At 41.6% G+C, this 27087-nt stretch overlaps 1 protein-coding gene across 1 annotated transcript in view; it reads right to left on the reverse strand.

Annotated features, from left to right (window-relative positions):
* RP1 (RP1 axonemal microtubule associated) overlaps positions 1-27087 on the reverse strand; it is a 185368-nt gene that overhangs the window by 44269 nt on the left and 114012 nt on the right. Inside the window, exon 26 of the mRNA XM_075125222.1 lies at positions 6891-7116. Within this exon, the coding sequence (XP_074981323.1) occupies positions 6891-7116 (226 nt within the window). The remainder of the gene's footprint in view (positions 1-6890; positions 7117-27087) is intronic.

A 27087-nucleotide genomic window follows, 5' to 3' on the forward strand; every position in this document is an offset into this window, starting at 1 on the left:
AGGATTAATTAATACAGAATGGTTGGAAAAACGAGGATAGCACTTGCTACTAAACTGACCTTTTGGAAAATATACGATTGAAATCTTCAAGTAGCTATATAAGGATTCTTTAAATAAGCTCTAAAATCAAATGGAAAACCCCAGGACCTAAGGTCATGGACTGAAAAATTGAAACAAGGGAGGTAAAATACTTTCATGCAGAGGACGGTGAACTTCTGAGAGCCTCCATCAAAGACAGATGTAAAAGCAGGTACAATAGACATGTTCAAAAAAGAACCTAATGGTTACTTAACATTAAAGACTATTACAGGAGTTCAGTGAGGAGAGACAGCACTTAGGTACCTAGTTTGTACCTTTTCAGGCCATAACAATTCAGTGTTTTGCTAACTATTGAGATTTTATCATGCACCTTGTGTTATCTGGTGTTTTTTCTTAAAGTCCCAGGTCCTGGAGTCCAGTGATTACATGAGAAACTGAGTTATCATTTAAAAAATAAGTAATCTATCTCCTATGATTGTGGCAAAAAAGCTTGAAAGGTGATCAAAGTGCATCATAATGTCTCAATAACACCTGTCAGGGATGGTCTAGATAATACTTAGTCCTGCCATGAGTGCAGGGGACTGGACTAGATGAGCTACCAAGGTCCCTCCCAGTGCTACACTTCTATGAAAAAAAACAGAGAATCCAAACTGGATTATTTTTTGACATCTAATGATTGGCGAAGGGGGGCGGGAGGGTTTGACTCATGGTTTTTGAGTTATGTGGGATTGGCAATACTGTTTGATCTCGGGTGATCAATAAGAGTCATTATGGTCCCCATCCTGCAAGGACTCTGCATGTGGGACTCCTATTTACTTCAAAGGGATTTACCTGCATGGATGGCTTGCAAACTCAAACCCTAGAGGTCAACATTATTTGTCAGTTTTGCCCACTGTATATATTTAAAAGTGTTGCAGCCAGTTTTGTTTGAAAGACTAAATTGATGTTGACATCTTATCATGTTTGGGAAGGTGGAAGAGGCATATCTGATAGTATTAAAATGGAAGAATAAGAAACTAAAAGTCACAGCTCTGTAACTGTTTGTCTTTTCTCTCCAAATACTATACTTCATCATTTCAAACTCAACACTGTTCAGAGTAACTCTATTATCAGAGTTTTGAAATGGTCGCCCTCACTAGTTTAGACTCCTAGCTAATAGCAGATGAATTTAAGATGAAGTATAACTTACATTTTGTTCACTCAGTCTGCATATGAGATAAGCTTTTTTCAACATTTACAGTTGTTGTGTGATCATAATGACACAAATTGCCCAAATTATTTTCAGATCAGGTAGCTGCTATTAGTTTACATAGCTGCTATTTCATGTGAAATTTTCAGCAGACTCAACGATTGTTCCCCAAAAGCTGTAATTTCCCCACTATCTGGCAAGTGATAAATGCAAACATTATGGCATGGAGACATTTTAGTCATGACTCCTCTTCCACTTCTTCATAATTTCCTCTGGTATTTTATTTCCTTGATTTGAACTGATACTGTAAAACATACCTGAAAACATACCAGACAAACACTGTACGCAAAAATTATGCTGAGAGTTTAAGTATTGGAGGTTTAGGCCCCAATGCACTACTCATACGCATAAAGTGATTAATGCATAAATGTTTGCAAGATCAAGGCCATAGACTGATATTAAAGTTGCCCACTAACTGTACCTGTGGCCACAATACTCACTGTAACCAGTGATGAGCTGCCAAAATTTTAATAACCGGTTCCCTCCTCACCCTACGAGGGGGTCGTGGACCACCCCCGCCCCCCGGAACTCCTACCCATCCAACCCCCCATGTTCCTTGATGCCCTCCGCCGGGACCCCTGCCCCATCCACCCCCCTCCCCTGTTCCCTGACTGCCCCCAGAACTGGGCAGGAGGGTCTCGTGGGCCACTGTAGTGGGTGCCCACCGTGCCCCGCCCCTAAGAGCCAGAGGGACCTGCCAGGGGGCGAGGTGAGGAGTCCCGGCAGTGCTTACCTGGGGCGGCTCCCAGGAAGATTCCGGCAGGTCCCTCTGGCTCCTAGAGGCAGGGTAGCGTAGCTATGGGGGGAATTGGGGGAGTGGCTGCTCCCCCCACCGATCACATCAAAAGTGGTGCCTTAGGCACTGACTCCCTGGGTGCTCCGGGGCTGGAGCACCCACGGGGAAAATTTGGCAGATGCAGAGCACCCACCGGCAGCTCCCCGCCCTGTGCCTGGCCCCAGCTCACCTCCGCTCCACCTCTGCCTCCTCCCCTGAACACGCCGCCCCGCTCTGCTTCTCTGCCCCCCCACCCCCGGCTTCCCGCAAATCAGCTGTTCACGTGGGAAGCCGGGGAGGGCTGAGAAGCAAGTGGCAGCTTCGCGCTCAGGCCCAGGGAGGCGGAGGTGAGCTGGGGCAGGGAGTGGTTCCCCTGCATGCCCCCCGGGTTACATGCTGCAGTGCGGGCGGCCCTCCTCGCGCCCCCTCCACACCTGCTCACCTCCGCTCCAGGGCCTGAGCATGAAGCTGCCACCTGCTTCTCAGCCCTCCCAGGTTTCCCACGTGAACAGCTGATTCACGGGAAACTTGGCAGGGGTGGGCGGAGAAGTGGAGTGGGGCGGCACGTTCAGGGGAGGAGGAGGAGCAGAGGTGAGGTAAGCTGGGGCCAGGCAAGGAGCTGCCGGTGCGTGCTCTGCACCCACCAAATTTTCCCCGTGGTGCTCCAGCCCCGGAGCACCCGCGGAGGTGGCGAACCGGCTCCAGCTCACCACTTACTGTAACCATTATGTTTACAATCTCTTTCATGACAGCACCATCACTGCTGGCAGGGCTTCTGGAAATGACACTAAAGCAGTAAAGAACCAACATTTCTAACACTGTAATACAATGGTATCAAAAGATGCTAGAAAATCAGATATATTGCATTTTTCAAGGGGTTTGAGAATATAGGAATCCCTCAAACAAAAAGTCCTCTATGCAGTCAGGTATCCTGTGTCCGATAATAGTCACAGTTTGAGCCAAATTAGTTCAACCATTTTTGATGTATTCAAGCATGGACAAAATAGATTTTTCCCCTTTATGTTCACATTACACAGTTTGCAGTTAGATAATTTGAAAACAAATAAAAACATCGACATTTCTTGTACTGTATAGCTCTTTCAGATCAAAAGCTTAAGCCATGTTTGAAAAGAGTTCTGCAGTTTTAAAGTCATGAGTATTTAAAATAAAATTGTGAGCACTTACAGATTTTTTTTTATCTTCTAGTTTATTTTCTTTTTCCTTTTTTTTCTTTTTTTTTTTTTTGCATGACACAATTCCGGCCACATATGTCAGTCTTAAGCATCCGTCACTTTAATAACTATTGAACAGATTTTCTTTGAGTTTGTTTAGTGTGACCAGATGCCCAATATTAGGAGCTTTTCTCTTATATGGCAACTATTACTCCCGCTCCCCCGTCCTGATTTTTCATGCTTGCTATCTGGTCACCCTAGTCACAACGGGATCAAACCAAGTCACGTCTGAAGAACGCTGATTCAGTAGGTGTAAAATGATGAACACTGGAAGTCAGTAAGGCTGTCCTGAACTGCAAGAAAGGAGTCCCACATGTAATGGGAGTGATATGAGAGAAGGCATGATGAGGAGATAGGAGAAGAAGATAAGAAGAGGCACTCAGATGTGAGGGCTAGTAGGTTGGGAAGTGGGGGAAAAATAAAACCTGAAGCGTAGAGGCAAAGGCAGAGTTATGCAGAACCTTGAAGGGTGAAAAGTCTGAATTTGACACGGAAAATGAAGGGAAGCCAGTGAAGGCTAAACAGGGATGACTGTAGCACAGCTACAGACTAGGGACCGAATGGCTAGGCAGCAGTTCTGCGGAAAAGGACCTAGGGGTGACAGTGGACGAGAAGCTGGATATGAGTCAGCAGTGTGCCCTTGTTGCCAAGAAGGCCAATGGCATTTTGGGATGTATAAGTAGGGGCATAGCGAGCAGATCGAGGGACGTGATCGTTCCCCTCTATTCAACATTGGTGAGGCCTCATCTGGAGTACTGTGTCCAGTTTTGGGCCCCACACTTCAAGAAGGATGTGGATAAATTGGAGAGAGTCCAGCGAAGGGCAACAAAAATGATTAGGGGTCTGGAACATATGAGTTATGAGGAGAGGCTGAGGGAGCTGGGATTGTTTAGCCTGCAGAAGAGAAGAATGAGGGGGGATTTGATAGCTGTTTTCAACTACCTGAAAGGGGGTTCCAAAGAGGATGGCTCTAGACTGTTCTCAATGGTATCAGATGACAGAACGAGGAGTAATGGTCTCAAGTTACAGTGGGGGAGGTTTAGATTGGATATTAGGAAAAACTTTTTCACTATGAGGGTGGTGAAACACTGGAATGCGTTACCTAGGGAGGTGGTAGAATCTCCTTCCTTAGAGGTTTTTAAGGTCAGGCTTGACAAAGCCCTGGCTGGGATGATTTAACTGGGAATTGGTCCTGCTTTGAGCAGGGGGTTGGACTAGATGACCTTCTGGGGTCCCTTCCAACCCTTATATTCTATGATTCTATGATTCTATGAAAGCATCACTCTGAACAGGAAGATTATTTTAGTGCCAGCATTTTGAACTGACTGACCTCATGTAAGGAGACAAGCAGGAGGAAAAGTTGTCAAAGTCAGAAACAGAAGGAGATGAAAGAAGAGATTTTAGAGATTGAAGGAAGAACTGACAGTAACTGGTAGCAGTCTGGATTTGAGGGAATGGATTGGGCAGGTAGAAGGTGGCAAGGGAAAGAGGAATCAAAATCAACTCCAAGGTTTCAAGTCTGTGTTGGGAGGATAATGGAGTTTTGAATGGAGAAAGCAGGGAGAGGACACCATTTAGAGGGGAAAGATGCGTAATAAAGATCAGTGGCAAAGAACAGCAATAAAAAATGCAATGAGTTTAGATTATAAAAGTTCTTTTCCATTTGGTTTAATGTTTTTGGCAAATTATTATTATTTTTTAATTAAGTGAATTTAGTGCTGGTGAAAGGTACCAGATTGATTTGAAAGGACTGGAGACAAATTATAAAATCGCATCAGGTTGTTGTTAGGTAATATGCTGCACATTATTTGTTTGGTTGGGTAAACGACTTGCGATGTGGTTTGTCCAGTACTTGTAAGCAATTACCCTTGTAAATTGGAAATGCAAATGGCTAGAGTTTCATTTTCTGGTTATGGAGAAATAGAAAATCCTTGGGCAGCCCTGCTGAGTTTATATTGATGTTCAATTTAAATGAACCCCAAATCAATAGTTAATTTGTAACTATAAACTTAAAAAAATATAAAATTTCTAAAACCCATATAATGAATATTTTTTACTCGCTGCATATATTGTAACAAAGATGGTGTCCCTGTAAAGACAACAATAGCAATAGTGTACCACCACTTTTAACAGGGCTGTACTAATGCCCTGTTTTGAGCATATTCTCAACAATATTCACAGTAGACATGATTCTCCACTACCTTGCATCTTGTGTAGCCATTTACAACTGGCCAAAGTGAGTGTACATATCAGAATGGCAGTATTTTACACTTCCTTGGCACAGTTGTAAATGACTGCCCAGGAGAGAATCGGGTCCTGAGAGTCAAATTCATGCCTGACGCAACTCCACTAAAGTCAGGCATTCATTTTCTTATTGCACCAATATGTGGCATTTATGTCACTAGGGGTTCCCAAGAGTGATACTGTGGTTCATGCGAATACTGTTTCCAGATGATATGGACCTCAGTTCCACCTGCTCAATCCTAATTTACGTAACGCTTTAATCAGTGAGGGTGTTATTTAAATTGCATACTATTCTGGAAATGGGGAAAAGGGCAAGGGGGTAAGGGGGAATGAGTTTGCATCTCTGTCTTTCCCAACATTTCGATGGCCTGTGCTGTGTAGTAGATCAAAACAGATGATCTAAAAGTTCTTTCTGGCCTTAAAATCTATGAAAAAAATTTCTCAGTTCCAATCTAGATTGCTTTTTGGGGAAAATGGATTACTTCCTAAAACTATTAGTTTGTTTACATATGTTGGAATTAGTTGATTGTCACTGACTAAGTGTGGGATGACCCTTCTATACATTGAGCCACTAATTCCTTGCATTCCTACTACCTCATCTCACATGCAAGTTGCCTGAACTATAACACACATAATGTCTAGTTCAGGGGCCTATGATGCCAGATCATAGCTGAACCATCATCCTGTTAATGTCAAGGGAATTCTATAAAGAAGTGATAAATTAAATAATTTTTCCAGCTCCCTGTGCCACTATAAAAGCCCAGAAATGTGTTTCTTTGTTCTTTTTAATTGTTGTATATGTTTTTTCTGCTCCACTTATAGAGAGTCGTGGTGTCATCAGAAATGTGGATAACCTCTGATGTCCTTCAAAAGATCCATCCTAAAGTTATACATTGCAATTTTAAAGAGAGTAGCTCAAATCTGGTTTAAGCAACAACTACTCATTGGCCCAGATCCTGGGCTGCAAACTACAAAGCATTTTGTGCAACTTAGGAGTGGGAGACATTAATCGTATTTCAAGCTATCTTGGTGTTCCCTGCTCCTCAGTCAATGTGTGCCTTTTGGTTGCTTTAAGTAGCACCAGTTGCCAGTGTTAGGGGGCAGTTGCAGCAGCCAAGCACCACAGGAGCATAGGGATAAACTGACCACATCCCTTGGCCTCTGGGAGAGAAGGGGTTTTGTCAGAACCATCACATTGGCTCTGTGTTGGGAGGGATTGTCTTGTGGCTGGTCACACTGGCTTTCAGGCAGCTTTGCACTGGGAGGGGTAGGTATGAACAGCTCACAAAGCAACCCAGAATACGGCCCTTCAGGTTTAATAAATATTTGTTATAATGTAGGCAGCACATACTTGACAAAAGCTCCTTTTCAGACATTCCAATTGCTACTTCTGTCCAGGTGTCTCCATCATCCTGATCTTCAGAGAGCCAGCAGTCTACAGCCAGACGAATCTCCCGGTCAGAGGTACGGGCCATTCTTTCAAGTCTCACCTCCTCAAGGTACCAGCTAGGATCATTTCCACTGTTGTCATGACCAATGCGGATTTTATACAGTTGCCCAAGACCTTTGAGATTAATCTTGAACAGCAAAAACAGAAAGAGAGTCTGTTATAACATTTCCTTGTATTAGTTCATCTTGTATTGATAACTGTGCTTATAAATTTTGAGCACACAATTAATATGTGGCCGTGGGTTTGTGCCTCTTGGAAAATGAGCCCTTACTCCATACTGCATGAGACTGTGAGAGTGGTAAAACATGTCAAGCAGTATCTGTGACAATCAGGGTCCAGACACCCCAAGGGGAAAACAGGGGGTCTGAACCCCAAAGAGGAAGAAAGACCTTGATTGTCATGGTACCTAACTGCATAAGTAAGTTAATTGACTACAGTGGTCTATGATATTTTCAGAATGAATAAGGGGATTGGACAATCTGGTCCATTTTTTAGATCTCCAGAAACCATCTCTTTTTGTGGCTGAGGATTCAAAGTTTCTTTTTCAAAATAAAACTAAATAAATATTTAAATAAAAAGGCATTTTCCTATCACTGCTGCATCAGCAGGTACATTTTGCAAGGCACTTTGTCGGCAGGGCATTTTTAACTATTTCTACAACTCATCAGTCTTCAGTGGACCCTTCTATCTTAATTTTTTATTTTTATGTGCGTTGGTGTCAGGCGTTAGCTGTTTCTGCAAGTGCTGACACCCACAATGTAGAGAATTTAAACAGTAAAACACAACCATTATGCCTCACAGAATATTGCAATATTGAAATAAGAGCCACTTTGTCTGTGGCTATAGGAGAAGTTTGCTGAGCAATGCAGAAGGCAGCAACCTAAACACAAAAGCAGGGTTAAGCACTTTATAGTCTCTTATCTTCCGTGATGGCTTTGACAGCTGTTGATATGGAGAAAAATCACAGAGAACAGTCTGACAGAAAAATACCTGGTTTTCTTTCCCTGTCATACCAAACTGATAGTGTTCAGCATAAAGGCTGGTTAGGGCAAACTAGTTAAGATAAACATGATCCTATTAGTCAGCATCACTAAAAATGATGAGGGCTACATTTTATCTTAAAGGCACAGCCAGCACTACAGAGGACTGTGTAATGATCCTACCCCAGCACTCCTAGAAGCATTATTCATCAAGCAGACATAATGCCCTCCAGGAGCACAATGGGGATGGTTGCCACTTCAGCATCTCTTCACAGGATGCAGGTTGTGCTTCCTCCCTACATGGGTCCAGCTCTTAGGATCTGGGCGGAATAGGGTCACGTCCCTTTCCCTCTCCCTCTTGAAAGCTTTGCACTGTCAGTGACACTAGGCTGGCATACCCTGGTGCTTCCTGGGCACAAGGACTACAGTTGTGCCTGGACTCAGCTCTGGGGCTCATGGATGGGGTAAAGATTTCTGAATCCTCTTCCACCTCTCTTGTATTACAGAGCCAAGCCAGGCACAATTAAAAGCATGTATGGCTTCTAGGACATTCTGACATGTGCAGCGATGGCATTATGTATGACACTAAATCTATACATGTGGCTGAAGTTAGCAGTGTGCCCACATTAGCATCATATGTTTATCCAAAGGTATTACCTGCAGCAGAGATTTATGGCATTTGAAAGTGGGTGGCCAAAACTGACAGAGATATGGGGTATGGTGCTGATACTGAGAGCCAGTGGATGGCAGCAGGCAAAGATCACACAATCTGGCATGAAGGAAGTGCAGGTATAAAGTGAGCTGGGTCTAACAAGGTTGCAAACCTGTCATCCAGCCTCTAAACTTTAGACTCGTAAGGTGAGGGAGTATTATAAACATATTTAACAAAGTGTCTGAGCTCCGACATTTTGTTGTGAAGTATGTAAATTGCATTGCTAGTCAGAGACAGACCTAGCACTTTTTTGAGATCAGTTTAAGCACTGGGCAATGCCTGTTATCTGTGGTGCAATATTGTTAGAGGGAATAAAACAGTTTCAATCCTACAGCTCCCGTACCAGGCTTGAACTCTGGCTCATCTCCTGCATCAAGCTCTGAGGCAGGTGTGAGTTCCATCTCTAAACATGATACTCCCATGACTCTCATTCTTCTCACTGGAGGTGCCTCTGGAGTTGGAGTCACTGATACCAAACCACTAAACAGCCCATCCCTGATATTTTTTTTTTGAACAACTGAAGCAGCGAACTGACTGTTAACCAGTTGGAACTGTTATTGAGAAAGTCTGCAATAGCTATTATTGCTATCTTTGTGTAGTGCCACAGAAGAATGAAGCCATGCCTGTGTCACTGATGTTTAATTTTATTTGTAGTGCTATTAATATCCCAGAATCAATGTCAAATTGAGTGTTTTGTTCAAAGGCAAGGTTAACGTGGGAGACAGCGTTCCAAACTGGACCACTGTGGGAAGCTGTATATTGTGATTCCATTTGGGCAGACCGATAGCACAATGGGGTAGGGAGGATTGGGGAGAATGGGTGGGGACAGCACAGGAAAGCTGACCAAGGAAAAGAAAAAGGGCCAGTGTGAAACAGAGACCAGTAAGGGAACAGGGGAATGATGGGGCCTTCATCTTGATGGGGGGAGTGGACTCTTCCCCATTACTGGGTAAGCATCTGAACAGTCAGACAGACAAGATGAAAAGGTGGTTCAAGGCAAATGAAGGTTGGGAAGAGCTCTATGCAGAAAGGAGAGCCCAGGGCTGTCAAAAGCACGAGGTGAAGATCCTGGAAGTGACTATTTCAGTCTGTTTCCACTAAAGTTCTGTTTAGCTGCTTATATGTGCTGGAAGTAGAGGTGCTCGGCGTGCTACCACATCCCCGGGCTTGAAGTGATTTCCATGATACACAGCGTCTACAGTTTTGTTCAATTGCTCTCAGCAATTATAAAAATTGTTCCAGCACTCCTTTTTCTGTGCTTTTATAGTGCTTGCAGAACTCCCTGACATTCAGAGTGAAACATAAGGGGGCACAACTTCACTGAAGTCAAATTGCATCCATGCATGCCAACTGTGAATTTGACCTGTAGAGTTAAAAAGCAAACAAATGCAGATGACTTGACAAAACAGCAGAGGACATCTCTATCCGATCTATTCAGAAAGGACTGGAGCGGAGGTGTTGGAATTTTTGCATGCAGCACCTAATAAACATGCACAGAATATATCTAAAATCAATTTTTAAAATTGAAAGGTTTGTTAAAGAGTAAAATTCATGTAAAGTATAGAGCATTGTCACTTTAAAAATGTGCTTAATATTCTTTCCACATTCAATGAGTGGATTATTATAGTGCATTCTTGTGCCAAGAAATTCATGTTCATTTTTTTTCTGGAAACTAAGGCAGGAATGCTAATGACAGACCAAAAATCAGGTTATGTATGATGTTCTGAAAGGACATACAAAAACTTTACAAGTTTAATCCATCTGTTGTTGTAGTTTGGGGTGGGATCAATTTATCTTGCTGTCAGATCAGATCTCACATCGGTCTCACAGCGGTACTGACTTACTAAAATGTTGCTGTTTGCCAACTGGAATGCTGTCAAACATATGTCAGATTTAGCTCTTGCGGTGCAATGCAGATAAAATGCTCTCACAATCACACTGTACTGCTAACAATTGGGTTTTTTCCATCTTAAGGACTGCATCTTGAAGTTGTTCCTTCATTTCCAAGGTTGACTAAATCATCTTGAACTACTGCACGAATCAAATGCAAACTGGCATTTACAAATCTACTTCCACACCCAGAACATTTTGTAAGTTGTTGTAGAGTAAAGTTGACTTGTTTCCCTAGTAACTAAAATGCTCACAAAAACTCTTCTAGTCTCTTTCTATTATGGTACAATGGCTGCAAAAGTAACAGTCAGTTTTATGTGGCGCTTGTCTTTCTGGCATAGCTGCAACAAAAGGTCTCAGGGAGCAGAAAGGATGGGTCTTGTGGTTAAAGCAAAAGACTGGGAGCTAGACACCCAGGATTCTATTCCTAGTTCTGTTCCAGACTTTTTGAGCAATGATTCACAGCCCGTCATGCCTTGGTTTCCCAACCAAGCAGGCTAATAATACTTACCAACCTCACACGGATACTGTGACACTTCCTTCATGCACTTTGAGATTCTCAGGGGAAAGGCACAGTGTAAGGTATTCTTATCTGTTAATATTAAATATGCAGCTTGTTTGAATTTCATTGCGGCCAAGTCTGATTTTCACATAGTTTGAATGACAGAATAGGAATAATGGATGGTTGCTCTCCCATTTGACTTCTGCAAAGCAGGTGTTATTGCTCAGGGATAATGTGACATCATATACAGGTTTCTACTCTCCCTCTGACATGTGCATAGAACCCCTGTTGACGCCAGTGGCCTGGCATTTGGTGATTTAGGTTGGCAAAATGACTGAGCTATAAGAACTTTTCACCCAAAAGCAGAACCAAATCATCATAGAGGTTCAAAAGTCACTTGGTTAAACAGTACTAAAAATGTGATTGCATGCCCTCTCTTTCTGTGAAATCTCCAGGCTGGATTCTAGTAGAGTTTGTATTTGGATCTAGAGCAAAATTCCCCCACCATTTAGTAAGTACGGATTTTTGTTTGTTTGTATGTATCTGGAATTTTGGTGTGGCCCATAATAGCCAAGTATGGATCTGGATCAAGAGCTAAACTTTCACAAAGATCAAGGGTTCTCAGATCTGGGGTTAGAGGTTCCAATTTCTGGGCTAAATATTCTGAACCAATCAGATCCTCCAAACTTTGTAGGGATTGTCTATCAGTAGTTACCATAACAGGTGCCATGGAATCTCCCCTCATAGAGTAGTGTCAAAGCATCTAAGTCTTTATCTACAGCTCATTTATTTATTTCAATTTTGAAACATTCTTAAGCATAGACTGCCAATTGTGTAGATTTGTGCCAAACTGGGTGATGAGTGCTGAAGGTGACAGGAAGTTTAACCTTATGCAGTCACTGCTCTTGCAAGACATAGTGTCAGCACTTACAAACCTTAACAACATCGCTGTCAGTGCAATGACAATAGAAATCCATTCTCTTTATAATATTTTTCTTCAGTGTTACATGTAATAAGTGCATTTACTAATCCATCAGTCAACATTCTTTACATTTTAACAATATTTTTAATACAACTATGTACTATGCATGGAAATGATGGACAGTACTTCTGCACAGCTCCAAATGGCCAAATTTTCAAATATAAGTGCCTCATTTGCACCTACAATATAATACACATGCAAATGGCTAATGGATGCATGCAAATACATAGTCTGCATACATAATTCATTTTTATTCCATACAAATGCACATTTCTCTTGTTAGTGACTTGTATTACTCTTGGACCAAATTCTGTTCCCACTGAAGTCAATGGAAGCTTTGCCATTGGCTCAGTGTAAGCAGCTTTGGCCCTATATTTTTGATAGTGAAACTTACTGAGATTGCTTATACCTGAAAACTTGATCCTAAACCTTACCTGAGACCTTACTTTATGAATAAAGGTTAACTTATCCTAAGAGGATGCAAGGATGTTATTTATCAAATACTATACCTTTTATGTTTCAAAAAGATCTACATGGTTACTAGTACACAAGTAGTATTCTCACTGAAGTCACTTGGACCTGTTCTCATGTAGCTGAGGGCAGAACTGATTCCATAACATTTAAGGAACTGAAAGCAAAATTAACTAACTCTCATTTCAACAGGAACTTGTTCAGTAGCAAGGTACTTCAATATAAGGATGGATAGTCAGTGCACATGAAGATTCCTTTTGGATAGGAGAGCCATGTTCAGCCTCTCAGATCTGGTGGGGAGAAGGATAAGACTACAGAAAGTATGCTGTAATTAAATACAGGCATTTTGCAAAGAGTTAGCACAGGACAACATTCAGATGAGTCAACACTCCAAGACAAATTCATCCTTTGTATAACTCCCCTGAAGTCCCAGTGCCTAACACAACTAATAGAGTTTATGCTCGACAGGCAGCTGATGAATTTCCCATAAGGCTACATCATCAACAGAATGGCAGAGAAGTCATATGTAATGGCTGGATTCCCAAAAGTAATAGAAATCATTGACTGTGCTAATTTACCTTCTGCAGATAATGAAGAAATCTATGGGAATAGAAAACATTTCCACATTGTGAGCATGCAGCTGGTATGCAATGCCAGAAATATTATAACTACTGTACCGGCAGAGTACCCAGGGTCCGGCTGATACTTGTATTTTCCATGTCTGAACTCAGCCAGATTCTTGAATTGTGGCTAATGAACTTGGCATAGATACACATTAATCTTAGAATTAGGACATGTTGCTGGTACTCCCAGAGAGACTCAGGGGTCTCTGAGCAGAAGGTAATATGGACATATGAGGAATGGGCTGAATCATCACACAGAGATCAATTTGTAAAATTTTCCATGTTCATACAAATCTTGTTCCTAAAATTAGGTCAGATAACAGATACTTAGAATAACTGTCACCATACTGCAGCAGCACATTTAAGCATGGTCTGGTTTCCTCTAGCTGCCCTCCCATCCTCTATCCAGCCTGTCATTAGTCCAAGAGAACTCCCATTCACTTGCTCCGTGTATAGGCTATCAATATCCAGATCTCTATCCACCAGAAATGCACAGACACTATTTGTTATCCAACAAACTAGAAAGGGTGTCTCTCTAGTACCCACTACACATTGGTTATGGCAAGGGCAGGCATTTTGATTCCTCCAAGTACAGCCAATAGAAGAAAGTTGTCTCAAGAATGACACTACTGGAATTACTGTTTTGATTTTAAACTACAATGAGCCATGCTGATACTGAAGGGGGTAGCCAGGGAATTAGTTTGGTATCCAATACTATGATATTGGTCATTGGGCAGACGTTCAGCCCCAGCACACCAGTTATGGGGATGTTGCCCCTTAAGGCTAGTGTTTGGGAATTCTGGGAAGTAGACTTCCCCAAGTGGGCCTGGGAGTCTTCAGATGAAATGGGTTCACTGGAAGGAGTATATCACCAGGAAGGGGACTAAAGGATCATGAGGTGATTTTGGAAGAAGTAGATGGAGGTCAATATGTGGGAATAGCAGGATTGGGGCTCTCCACAGTGGCTAAGCAGATGGCCTGTGAACATTGTCTGAGAGGACCTTACCGGAAAGAGCAGATAAGATAGGCTGTACAGAAGCCTAGAAGGGGTCAGGCCAGGTAGGATAACACACACCACTCTACCTATTCTTTCAGCACATACGACCATGCCATGACCATCAACATAGCCAAATGCTTGAACAAGATCATCTTGTGGCTCAAGAACAGCTGGTTGAAGCTGAACTTGAGAAAGTAGAGGTGATGTTGGTGGTCAGAGAAATATATTTTGCACCTTGGCTGCAAACTCTTCAATCACCTTTGGTTGAAAGCACACTCACACACACACACTTGGTCAATTCAGTCCATAATTTGGGAGTACTCCTGGATTCCTCACTGATACTAAGCTCTCACATAGCAGCATCTGCTAGTAATGCTCTCTATTATCTCCAGTTCGCTTGGAGACTCCATCCCATCCTGGCCTCAGTTATACATGCCTTTGTCATGTCCCATCTTGACTACAGCAATACAATATATCTGGACATGAAGCCATCAGCCCTTAGGAACCTCCAGCTACCACAGAACACTGCCGTGTGTCTCCTCAGCAACAAAGGCTATCACAAGTACATCAAAACTGTCTTCCACTCTGTGATGGAATGCTAAACTGTATTATAACATGTGTAAGATACCTTACCTGAGCTGGTTAACAGCCATACCTGTAAGTGCATTAAAGTATCTCAAAGACAACACATCTCTTGTATCTCTCTCCATGATGGAAGATCTGTAGCCAGTCCAAATCTGGTACAGAAGCCTGACCTGCTAGTAATAGCCCTGCAACCTACCATGCACAAGGAGTGCATGACATGGAGTCAGAAGTAAAGGTAGCCTAACTAGTGCCAGAGGAGAACAGAAACAGAAGGGGACAGCAACAAAGGTTGCAAACCAAAGAAAAGAAAAAAGCAACAAAGGTTGTAGAATCAATCTCATCAATGTGCCCCTCTTCAATGCTCCAGAGACCTTCACTTTGACAGACCTTCAGAATGGACAGACTGGAAGTAGCATTTTGCATGTCTATTGAACTCCATCAGGAAACTGAAGAAATACTGGTATTGTATTTAATTTTCATGCTATGGGGAAGCAGGTAGAGCATATCTTTAAATCCTTTGCCTTTACTGACGACAATTGCAAAGGTAACTGTGGAGGAGTTCTGGCGATGTTTGATACATACTTCATACATCAGAGAAATGTGGTTTATGAAAGGGCATGCTTTCACAGAGAATTCAAGAACCAGGGGAATCTGTTGAAGCTTTTATAAGAACTGTGATTTTGGGACTATAAAATTTGAAAATATGAGAGATAGACTGGTTATTGGGTTTACAGACAAAAGTCTTTCAAAGCAGCTAAAATTAAAGACAGGTTTAACCTAACACATAGCTACCCAGATAACAAACGAGACTGAGCTACTGAAGCAGCAAAAGAAAAGGCCAGAGCAACTTGAAAAACCTGAAAAAACAGAAACTAGCTTAGAAGCAGTAAATAGATATAGCATGATTGCTAAAAGTAATGATAATAAAACCCCTGAGACATTGAGGGACAAGTCCCAGGCTAACAGCAAAACCTTTCAGACTAAATACACAAGAAGTGGAAAAATTCATAGCTCAAGAGATGAGTGTTGAGCCAAAGGTGCAAGAAGTAGTAAGCGCATAAAATATGGACATTTTGTAGCTATTTGCCACACTAAAGCAGTCAGGGTACTACTGACTACTGCAGATAATCAAGAACCATTGTTTCTGGGATTTATCACATGGGATGACAGAGAGCCTGCCTGGAGAGTTAAACTGAATATTCATGGAAAGTCTATTGACTTTAAAATTGACTCAGGAGCTGACAGACATATCAGAACTGACATATAATCACCTTCAACCCCTTCCAGAGCTGAAGTCACCTGACACAGTCCCAACTATCCCCGGAAGTATTCTGAACTGTATGGGCCAGTTCACTGCAGGAACTAATTACAAAGACAAAAGCTTTGCATTCAGAGTGTATGTGATCAAAGGATCAAAAACCAACAACATTCTCAGCCACAGAGTAGTAGCCATGATTGGCCTAGTGAGAATAGTGGAAGAAATCAAATGGAATATTTGGTGACATTGGACTTTTTAAAGGAGATCCAGTACAAATAACCTTAACAAGCAATAGAACTTGCAGGATTCCTATCCCTTTGCTTCATAAAGTGGATGCTGAGTTAAAGAGAAAGGAACAGATTATGCCAATTATTGGCATAATTGAGAAAATGTCTGAGCCAAAAACATGGTACTGGTTATAATGAAAAACGGAAAAATACAAGTCTGTATGAATCTTAAAAGACCTAATGAAACAGCTGAGAAAGAAAAATATATCTTCCCAACACTGGATAAATTCCTCCCCAACATGAAAAGAGCTACAGTATACACCACATTGGATGCCTTGAGAGCATTCTGGTACCAAAGAGAGTGCTAAATTGACTACATTTAACACACACTTTGGAAGATTTTGCTTTCAAAGATTACCTTTTGGGATTACCAGTGCACCTGAAATTTTCCAAAGAAAGATGGGAGAACTGTTAATGAACACAAATGGAGTTTAGTTTTCAGAGACGATATTTTGATATATGAGTCATTGATGGAAGAACACACCAAAACCCTCAACAAAGTTCTAAGCATAATCAGTCAGTCCAGACTAAAGCTAAACAAGGAAATGTGCATCAAGTTTTTGGGACAGACAATAAACAAAGATGGAATCAGTCCTTGCCCTGAAAAAATAAAAGCAATTCAAGAATTGACTGCAGCAAACAAATCTACCAAAACTGAGACACGTACTGCAGATGATAAATTACTTTGGTTGATACCTACAAGATCTTTCTACAGTCACAAAACCACTCAGAGAAGTGTTAAAGTCCAACACATCTTGGCTAGGGAGCCAAATCAAGAAATTGCCTTCAAAAAAGGTAAGAGTAATTATCTCAGTGGCTCCAATTCTCAAGTACTATGATGTGAACAAACCCACCATGGTCTATGTGGATGTAAGTGGCTATGGCCAATTGGTACACTGGATCTGAATGGAAGTCTGTTGATTTTGCTCTTGCACACTCACAGATGCAGAAAAATTATACGCACAGATTGAAAAGGAGTGCCTGGCAAGAACATGGGCATATGAGAACTTGTACAGATACCTGTGTAGACTGGATTCATTTACACAGGTAACAGGCCATAAACCATTTGTAACCCTAATCAATGGAAAAGACCTGGGGCAAGCACTGGTGAGATGCCAATATCTTTTGATGAGGTTAACGAGATTTAACCCAACTGCTAAATATGTTCCTGGAAAAAATCTAATAGTAGCAGAAACTCTGTCATGGAGCTCACCATCACACTCAACTACCCGTGAGCTCCAAGATGATGTAGCTTACATGGATGCTGTGGAGGCATACAGATCAGTGTCCGAAAAGAGACTACACCACCTACAACAAGTAACCCCCACAGAAATGCAACTTTTAAAAGTTCTAATTTACATTAGGGTCAGCTGGTCCAAGTATCCAGAGGATACTAAGGAAGTGACAAGAGATTACTTTGTGGTATGTGGACAATTAAATGAGTCAAATGGACTCATAACTACAGGCAACTGCATCATTATTCCAAACACAGTGAGAGGAGAATCCTAAACTTCCATTCCTGAAGGACTCCTAGGACTAATTAAATGCAATGAATGGGCCAACCGGTCAGTGTGGTGGATGGGCATCACCAAGGACATAAAGAATAAAGTATCTGCAGGAGAACATTGCAGAACTAACAGACCAACACAACACAAAGAACCTTTGATAGCAATGCCTTTACCAGACAGACATTGGAAGAAACTAGCTGCAGATTTATGTGAATTCAGAGGACATCATTACCTGGTCATTGTGGGCTATTTTTCCAGGTATGCAGATTCCACAATGGAATTTAAGTCATTCCAAACAAAATGTGATTTTGATCATATTACTAGCAGTCCACATTATCCACAAGCGAATGGAGAGGATGAGAGAGCTGTACAGACAGCCAAGGAACTCCTACAGCAGGAAGATCCATTCCTTGCTCTTCCGAGCTACACATCAGCATGGATAGTGGCTACTGGATATAGTCCAGCATAAATCCTGATAGGAAGACAGCTCAGAACTACTGCTCCAACTTTGGAAACGTAGCTGTCTCCAAAGTGGCCAGTCATGAAGAGAGTAGCCAAATCAGATAAAAAAGACAAAAAAAAGCTTATGAACACTTTTATAACAGATATCACTCAGTTAGAGAACTGCCAGATCTAGAACCTGATGACTATGTTTGTGTCAAACTGGATGAAGAAAAAGGAGAACCCAGCTGTTGTAAAGAAAAAGAATTAATTGCCCATATCATGTGATCAAGACCAACAGTGGAGAGTTCAGAAGAAAGCATTGACATCTACAGTTTATTCCTCAGAAAGAACAATCAACAGAGCAAACTCTACAGATGTAGGATGGAGAACAAGACGATCATGACTCAAAGGTTCCAAACTGACCAGAGATAATTGTTGCAGCTAATGGACAGAAAGATGACCAAGTTATGTGTTTCTACATAATTATGTGTTTCTACATAATTAGAAAACTAGTATGATTTAGAGATACTTAGACTGATACAGATTGAAATTTAAAGATCATATGATAGTATAAAATTTGCAAATTATATGAATGAAAAGCTTAAAGGTTGAGATAAGATGTATCTGTATTACAATGTTCAGACAGTAGGTGGCACCATGTGTAACATACCATACCTGAGCTGGTAAAAGCCATAGCTGAAAGTGTGTTAAAGCAGTGGTTTTCAACCTGTGGTCTGCGGACACCTGTCTAAGACTATGTATAAGACATAGTCCACAGTCTATGTCTAAGATTTCCAAATAGGTCTGCATCTCCATTTGAAATTTTTTAATGGTCTGAAATTTTTTAATTCCAAAATGGTCTGCAAATGAAAAAGTTGAAAACCAGTCCATTAAAGTATATTAAAGACAACATCTCTTGTATCTCTCTACATGAAGGAAGCTCTGTAGCTAGCCCAAATCTGGCACAGAAGCCTGACCTGTTAGTAGCAGCCCTGTAACCTACTGTGTATAAGGACTACATGGCACAATCTCCATATGGACTTCCTGTAGACTATCCAGTCAAGTTGAAGGTCTTGGTCTTTGTCCTCCAAGTGCTCAGCAGCCTGGGCCAAGCATATCTAAATCGCCACCTAAAGATCTGGGATGAAGCAACAACTCCACTCCCCAGGCACAATGGAACTTTCCACCACACAGATGAAGTTTGTCTAAGCAGGAGACAGAAAAAAAGTTATCCAGGAAACTACAGGCTTGTGAGTTTGACCTCAGTTGTATGCAAGGCCTTGGAACAAATTTTGAAAGACAAAGTAGTTGAGGACATAGAGGTAAATGGTAATTGGGATGAAATACAACGTGGTTTTACAAAAGGTAGATCGTGCCAGACCAACCTGATCTCCTTCTTTGAGAAGATAACTGATTTTTTTAGACAAAGGAAATGCAGTAGATCTAATCTGTTTGGATTTCAATAAGGCAGTTGAGTTCAGGTCCACATGGGAAATTATTAGTTAAATTGGAGAAGATGGGGATCAATATGAGAACCGAAAGGTGGATAAGGAGATAATTAAAGGGGAGACTACAATGGGTCATACTGAAAGGTGAACTGTCAGGCTGGAGGGAGGATACCAGTGAACTTCCTCTGGGATTGGTTTTGGGACTAATATTATTTTAATATTTTTATTAATGACCTTGGCATAAAAAGTGGGAGTGTGCTAATAAAATTTGTGGATGACACAAATTTAGGAGCTAGTGCCAATATGGAGGAGGACCAGAATATCATATAAGAAGATCTGAATGACCTTGAAAACTGGAGTAATAGAAATGTGATGCAATGTCATAGTGCAAGGTCATGCACTTAGGGACTAACAAGAAGATTTTTTGCTATATGCTGGGGACTTATCAGTGGAAATGACAGAGGAGGAGAAAGACCTGGTGTATTGGTTGATCACAGGATGAACTATGATCCACCAATGTGACGTAGCCGTGAAACAGGCTAATGTAGTCCAAGGATGCATGAGGCGAGGTATTTCCAATAGATAGGGAAGTGTTAGTACAATTATACAAGGCACCAATGAGACCTCATCTGGAATACTGTGTGCAATTCTGGTCTCCCATGTTTAAGATAGATTAATTCAAACTGGAACAGGTGCAGAGAAGGGCAACTAGGATGATGGAATGGAATGGAAAACCTAACTTATAAGAGGAGAGACAAAGAGCTTGACTTGTTTAGCATAACCAAAAGAAGGCAGAGGGGAGATATGATTGCTCTTTAGAAATACATCAGAGGGATAAATACCAGGAAAGTAGAGGAGTTATTAAAGTTAAGCACCAATGTGGACACAAGAACAAATGCATATATACTGGCCACCAACAAGTTTAGGCTTGAAATTAAATGAAGGTTTCTAACCACCAGAGAAGTGAAGCTCTGGAACAGCTTTACAAGGAGAGCAGTGGGGGCAAAAAACTGGCTTCAACACTGAGCTTGATAAGTTTATGGAGGGGATGGTATGATGCGACTGCCTACGATGGCATGTAGCTGATCTGCAACTGCTAGCAGCAATACCTCCAAAGGCTGGTGATGGGACACTAGATGGGGAGAGCTCCAAGTTATTACAGAGAATTCTTTCCCAGGTGTCTGGCTGGTAGGTCTTGCCCACATTCTCAGGGTTTAACTGATCATCATATTTGGCGTCAGGAAGGAATTTTCCCCCAGGTCAGACTGGCAGAGACTCTTGGGTTGGTTGGTTTTTTTTGCCTTCCTCTGCAGCATAGGGCATGGGTCACTTGCAGATTTAAACTAGTGTAAATGGCAAATTCTCTGTAACTTGAAGTCTTTAAATCATGATTTGATGGCTTCAGTAACTCAGCCAGAGGTTATGTATCTATTACAGCAGCGGGTGGGTGAGGATCCATGGCCTGCAATGTGCAGGAGGTCAGATTAGATGATCACAATGTTTCCTTCTGCCTATGAGCTTTCTCAGGTGCTGGTCCAAGACTGTGGAATGAACTCCCATGGGAACGAAGGCCGCTCAAAAAACCTCACCACCTTCCACTCGAGGTACAAGGTACACTCCTTCAATCTTGCCTTCTCTAATATAAAACAAAGCAGCATTCACATTTAAAGAAACAATCCTACCAAACCAAAACACTGCACATGCAATTCTTCCCCAGGAAGAGAATGAGAGAGAGAACAAACCACACATGACAAATGTTAGTAATGCCACTTAACACATTACTGGAAGGCACTCAGATACTACAGTGACGGAGAGGTATAAGGATAGAATAGAATAGAAAGCCAGCTAGGGAAAAGTGATACAAAAGCTGAAGACAACCATTGCATCCTTTGGGTCTCTGGGCTGGCAGCCAGAGGACAGGGAAGGCCTGGGTTCCCCTTCAGTGCCACCTGAAACTCTGCATAGACGGGAAAAGGACTGACCAGGCCTTGAAAAGGGGACCACAGAGTCAGGCAGCCTGGAGAGGATTGGAAAAGAACTGTCAGGGGGTGGGGGGTCCTGAAACAACCACTGAGCCTGGGGAAAGAGCTGTGATCCAACGAGAGGCAGGAAGAAGATTGTTTAGTTGTCACAGAGATCTGGCTGAGGAGCGAAACTTGAAATCAAGCATTTGCAAGTTACCATACTAACAAGAGAAGGCTGAAACCCCAGTCGGGGAACTATTCTACAGGAGAAACTGAAGCATGACAGTGTTTCATGCTGGAGGTTGACCTATATTCAATCACCTCATGTACTGAGGATAAATTAAGTTTTCTTTTTCCCCAGAGACCTCATAGGAGAGGTTTAGATGAGGTCTTTTTAATTCTGTTCTCTCTGTGGGTCTGATTCTTGGAACTGATTAAACTATGCTTGGTTCAGGACTCAACTCATTTAAAACTAAATCAAGATGTTGAGAGCAAAATTAATCAAGCAACCAAAGGACATGAAAAGAAGAAATTCTTTAATTGCCTATACACCAGTGTTAGGAGCCAGGGTAACAAACAAGAAGAAATGGAATTGCTCATTTATAAGCACAAATTCGATCTAGTTGGTATTATGGAAACCCGGGGGGATGATTTGCATAACTGGAATGCTAAAATCAGTGGTTACATCTATTATTCCCCTCTACTCGGCACTGGTGAGGCCACAACCGCAGTATTTCATCCAGTTTTGGTCCCCTCACTACAGAAGGGATGTGGACAAATTGGAGGGAGTCCATCAGAGGGCAAAGAAAATGATGAGGGGGCTGGGGCAGATGACTTACCAGGAAAGGCTGAGGGAACTGAGGTTATTTTAGTCTACAGAAGAGAAGAGTGAGGGGAGATTTGATAGCAGCCTTCAACTACCTGAAGTGGGGTTCCAAAGAAGATGGTGCTCGGCTGTTCTCAGTGGTGGCAGATTAGCGAACAAAGAGCAATGGTCTCAAGTTGCAGCTGGGGAGGTCTAGGTTGGATATTAGGAAACACTATTTCACTAGGAGGGTAGTGAAGCACTGGAAAGGGTTACCGAGGGAGGTGCTGGAATCTCCATCCTTAGAGGTTTTTAAGGCCCAGCTTGACAGAGCCCTGGATGGGATGATTTACTGGGTGTTGGTCCTCCATTGAGCAGGGGATTGGACTAGATGATCTCCTGAGGTCTCTTCCAACGCTAATATTCTATGATTCTATTATTTTATTTAGGAAAGACTGAGCAGGCAAAAGGGGATGAGGAGTGGCACTCCAGATCAAAAATGGCATTATTTATTTCCAAGTCACTGATAACTTGGAAGATTATCTTGAATGCTGACAGATCAATGTCCTAACAAATAAAGCACAAGTTGGGATGTAAGCAAGTGGCCTTCTCCCAGGTGCCCCCTTGTGGTCTCAGGGAAGCACTGCAAATAGATTCATAGATATTTAGGTCAGAAGGGACCATTATGATCATCTAGTCTGACCTCCTGCACAACGCAGGCCATGGAATTTCACCCACCACTCCTACAAAAAAACCTCACACCTATATCTGTGCTATTGAAGTCCTCAAATCGTAGTTTAAAGACTTCAAGGAGCAGAGAATCCTCCAGCAAGTGACCCGTGCCCCACGCTACAGAGGAAGGCGAAAAACCTCCAGGGCCTCCTCCAATCTGCCCTGGAGGAAAATTCCTTCCCGACCCCAAATATGACGATCAGCTAAACCCTGAGCATATGGGAAGATTCATCAGCCAGATACTACAGAAAATTCTTTCCTGGGTAACTCGTATCTCACCCCATCTAATAGCCCATCACAGGCCATTGGGCCTATTTACCATGAATATTTAATTACCAAAACCATGTTATCCCATCATACCATCTCCTCCATAAACTTATTGAGTTTAATCTTAAAGCCAGATAGATCTTTTGCCCCCACTGCTTCCCTTGGAAGGCTATTCCAAAACTTCACTCCTCTGATGGTTAAAAACCTTAGTCTAATTTCTAGTCTAAATTTGCTAGTGGCCAGTTTATATCCATTTGTTCTTGTGTCCACATTGGTACTGAGCTTAAATAATTCCTCTCCCTCTCCGGTATTTATCCCTCTGATATATTTATAGAGAGCAATCATATCTCCCCTCAACCTTCTTTTAGTTAGGCTAAACAAGCCAAGCTCCTTGAGTCTCCTTTCATAAGACAAGTTTTCCATTCCTCGGATCATCCTAGTAGCCCTTCTCTGTATCTGTTCCAGTTTGAATTCATCCTTCTTAAACATGGGAGACCAGAACTGCACACAGTATTCCAGTTGAGATCTCACCAGTGTCTTGTATAATGGTACTAAAACCTCCTTATCCCTACTGGAAATACCTCTCCTGTTGCATCCCAAGACCGCATTAACTTTTTTCACAGCCATATCACATTGGCGGCTCATAGTCATCCTATGATCAACCAATACTCCAAGGTCCTTTTCTTCCTCCATTACTTCTAATTGATGAGTCCCTAGCTTATAACTAAAATTCTTGTTATTAATCCCTAAATGCATGACCTTACACTTCTCACTATTAAATTTCATCCTATTACTATTACTCCAGTTTACAAGGTCATCCAGATCCTCCTGTAGGGTATCCCTGTCCTTCTCTAAATTGGCAATACCTCCCAGCTTTGTATCATCCACAAACTTTATTAGCACACTCCCACTTTTTGTGCCAAGGTCAGTAATAAAAAGATTAAATAAGATTGGTCCCAAAACCGATCCTTGAGGAACTCCACTGGTAACCTCCCTCCAGCCTGACAGTTCACCTTTCAGTAGGACCCGTTGTAGTCTCCCCTTTAACCAATTCCTTATCCACCTTTCAATTTTCCTATTGATCCCCATCTTATCCAATTTAACTAATAATTCCCCATGTGGCACGGTATCAAATGCCTTACTAAAATCTAGGTAAATTAGATCCACTGCGTTTCCTTTGTCTAAAAAATCTGTTACTTTCTCAAAGAAGGAGATCAGGTTGGTTTGGCACGATCTACCTTTTGTAAAACCATGTTGTATTTTGTCCCATTTACCATTGGCCACTTGCCTCAGTTTCCCTCTTGGGTCCCCAGTAACTCCATGTAAGGAGGCACCAGTGGTTAAGTCCCGCTGCTGCTCCTCCTTCCTTCAACCCTCTCTGGCCCTTGACTCCTGCTCTCCAGCTTAGAGCCAGCAAGCATCACCCTCTGCTGCTCCTCTTGCCTTCAGACCTCTCCCAGGAAAAACCTTCCATCTCTGGAAGTTCTCTTCTTCTGCCCTTCTCCTGTCTGACTCAGTCTGCTCTGACTCCTTACGTCTCTTTCTCACCAGGTCTCTTATAACCCTGAGGTGTTGCTCTGCCCTCTTAATTGACCCAACTGGGAGCTCCTGGACTGGAACAGGAGAGCTGAATCCAGTTTCACCCTGTTGCATGCTATAAACCACCAAATGACACTAGGAAACAGAACGACCGGCTTTTTATGCACCTATCTGTAACGTGTAGGGAAAAAAAGTGGTGTGATCACAGGGCACTTCAATATCAGTGTCATATGCTGAAGGTATCATGCTGCCAGTACTAAAACATCCTTGGAATTTCTAAATATTATAGATGATAATTTCCTATCAAAAAATGTTGCATCCAACATGGGAGAATTCTTTATTAGAGCTTGTCTTTACACATAAAGAGGAACAGATCACAGACCTAAGAATTAATGGTAGCTTAAGTACGAGTGATCATGGCTTGATCACATTTATAATGTGCAAACAGTATAAAGTCCAGCCCAGTGACGTATATAGTTGGTGATGTAAAAGGGTCAATTTCATAAAGCTGAAAACAATTAGGAGCCAAATCAGCTGGGAGCAAGAATTTCATCAGAAAAATGTAAATGATAATTGGCAATTGTTTAAGAACACTTTCCTAGATGCCCAAAAAGCCACTGTCCTACAATCTAGAAAGAAGGCCAAATTGATTTTTAAAAATTGTGTAGAGGGGACGTGAAGGAAGCTATATAAATATAAATAATAATATATAACAAATGGAAGGAAAAGGAATTAGATTGTAATGAATATAAATCAGAAGTTTGGAATTGTAGAGAATTGATAAGGGAAGCAAGGAGAAATCTAAGGCCAGCAGAGTTCAGGACAATAAGGAGGAGGTTTTAAGTATATTAGGAACAAAAAGAAACCTAACAATGGTATTGGTCCATTACTAGATAAAAGGATAGGATTATCCATAATAATATAGAAAAAATAGAAATGTTAATTAAATATTTCTGTTCTGTGTTTGGAAAAAGAACAGATGATATAATCATATCATATATGATAACACTCTTTCCATTCCACTAGCATCTCAGGAAGATGTTAAATGGAAGATACTAAAGATAGACATTTTTAAATCAGGACATCCTTGAGTTTTAAAAAATCTATCTGAGGAGCTCACTGGACTATTCATGTTGTTTTTTATTAAGTCTTGGAACACTGGAGAAGTTCCAGAATAGTGGAAGAAAGCTAATGTTGTGCCAATATTTAAAAAGGGTAAATGGAATGACCTGGTAGTTATAGACCTGTGAGTGTGATATCAATCCTGGGCAAGATAATGGAGCAGCTGATATGGGATTCAGTTAATAAAGAATTAAAGGAAGGTAATATAATTAATGCCAATCATCATGGGTTTATGGAAAATAGATCCTGTCAAACTAACTTGATATGTTTTTTTAAAATTAGATTACAAGTTTGGCTATAAGGGTAATAGTGTTGATGTATTATACTTATATTTCTAAAAGACATTTAACTTGGAACTTTTGATTAAAAAACTCAAACAATATAAAATTAACATGGCACACACCAAATGGATTGAAAGCTGGCTAACTGTCTCAAAATGTCATTGTAAATGGGGAAACACCATTGAGCAGGTATGTTTCTAGTGAGATCCCACAAGGATCAGTTTTTGGCCCCTGGCTTGTTAACACTTTTATCAATGATCTGGAATAAAATATAAAATTATCACTGATAAAGTCTGTGGATGACACAAAAATTGGGGGAGTGGTAAATAATGAAGAGAGGTCACTGATACAAAGCAATCTGGATCACTTGGTAAGCTGGGCGCAGGCAAACAAGATGCGTTTTAATATGGCTAAATGTAAATGTATACATTAGGAAAAAAGAATGTAGGCTATATTTACAGTATGGGGTAGTCTATCCTGGGAAGAAGTGACTCTGAAAAAGAGTTGGGGATCATGGTGGATAATCAGCTACACATGACTTTGTGGCCAAAAGGGCTAATGCGACACAGGAGACTCTTGAGTAGAAGGAAAGAGGTTATTTTACCTCTGTATTTGGCTGTGGTGTCACTGCAGCTGGAATACTGTGTCCTGTTCTGGTGTCCACAATTCAAGAATGATGTTGATAAATTGGAGAGGGTGCA

This window comes from Caretta caretta, chromosome 2 (genome assembly GCF_965140235.1).
Source record: "Caretta caretta isolate rCarCar2 chromosome 2, rCarCar1.hap1, whole genome shotgun sequence".
Taxonomy (NCBI): domain Eukaryota; kingdom Metazoa; phylum Chordata; order Testudines; family Cheloniidae; genus Caretta; species Caretta caretta.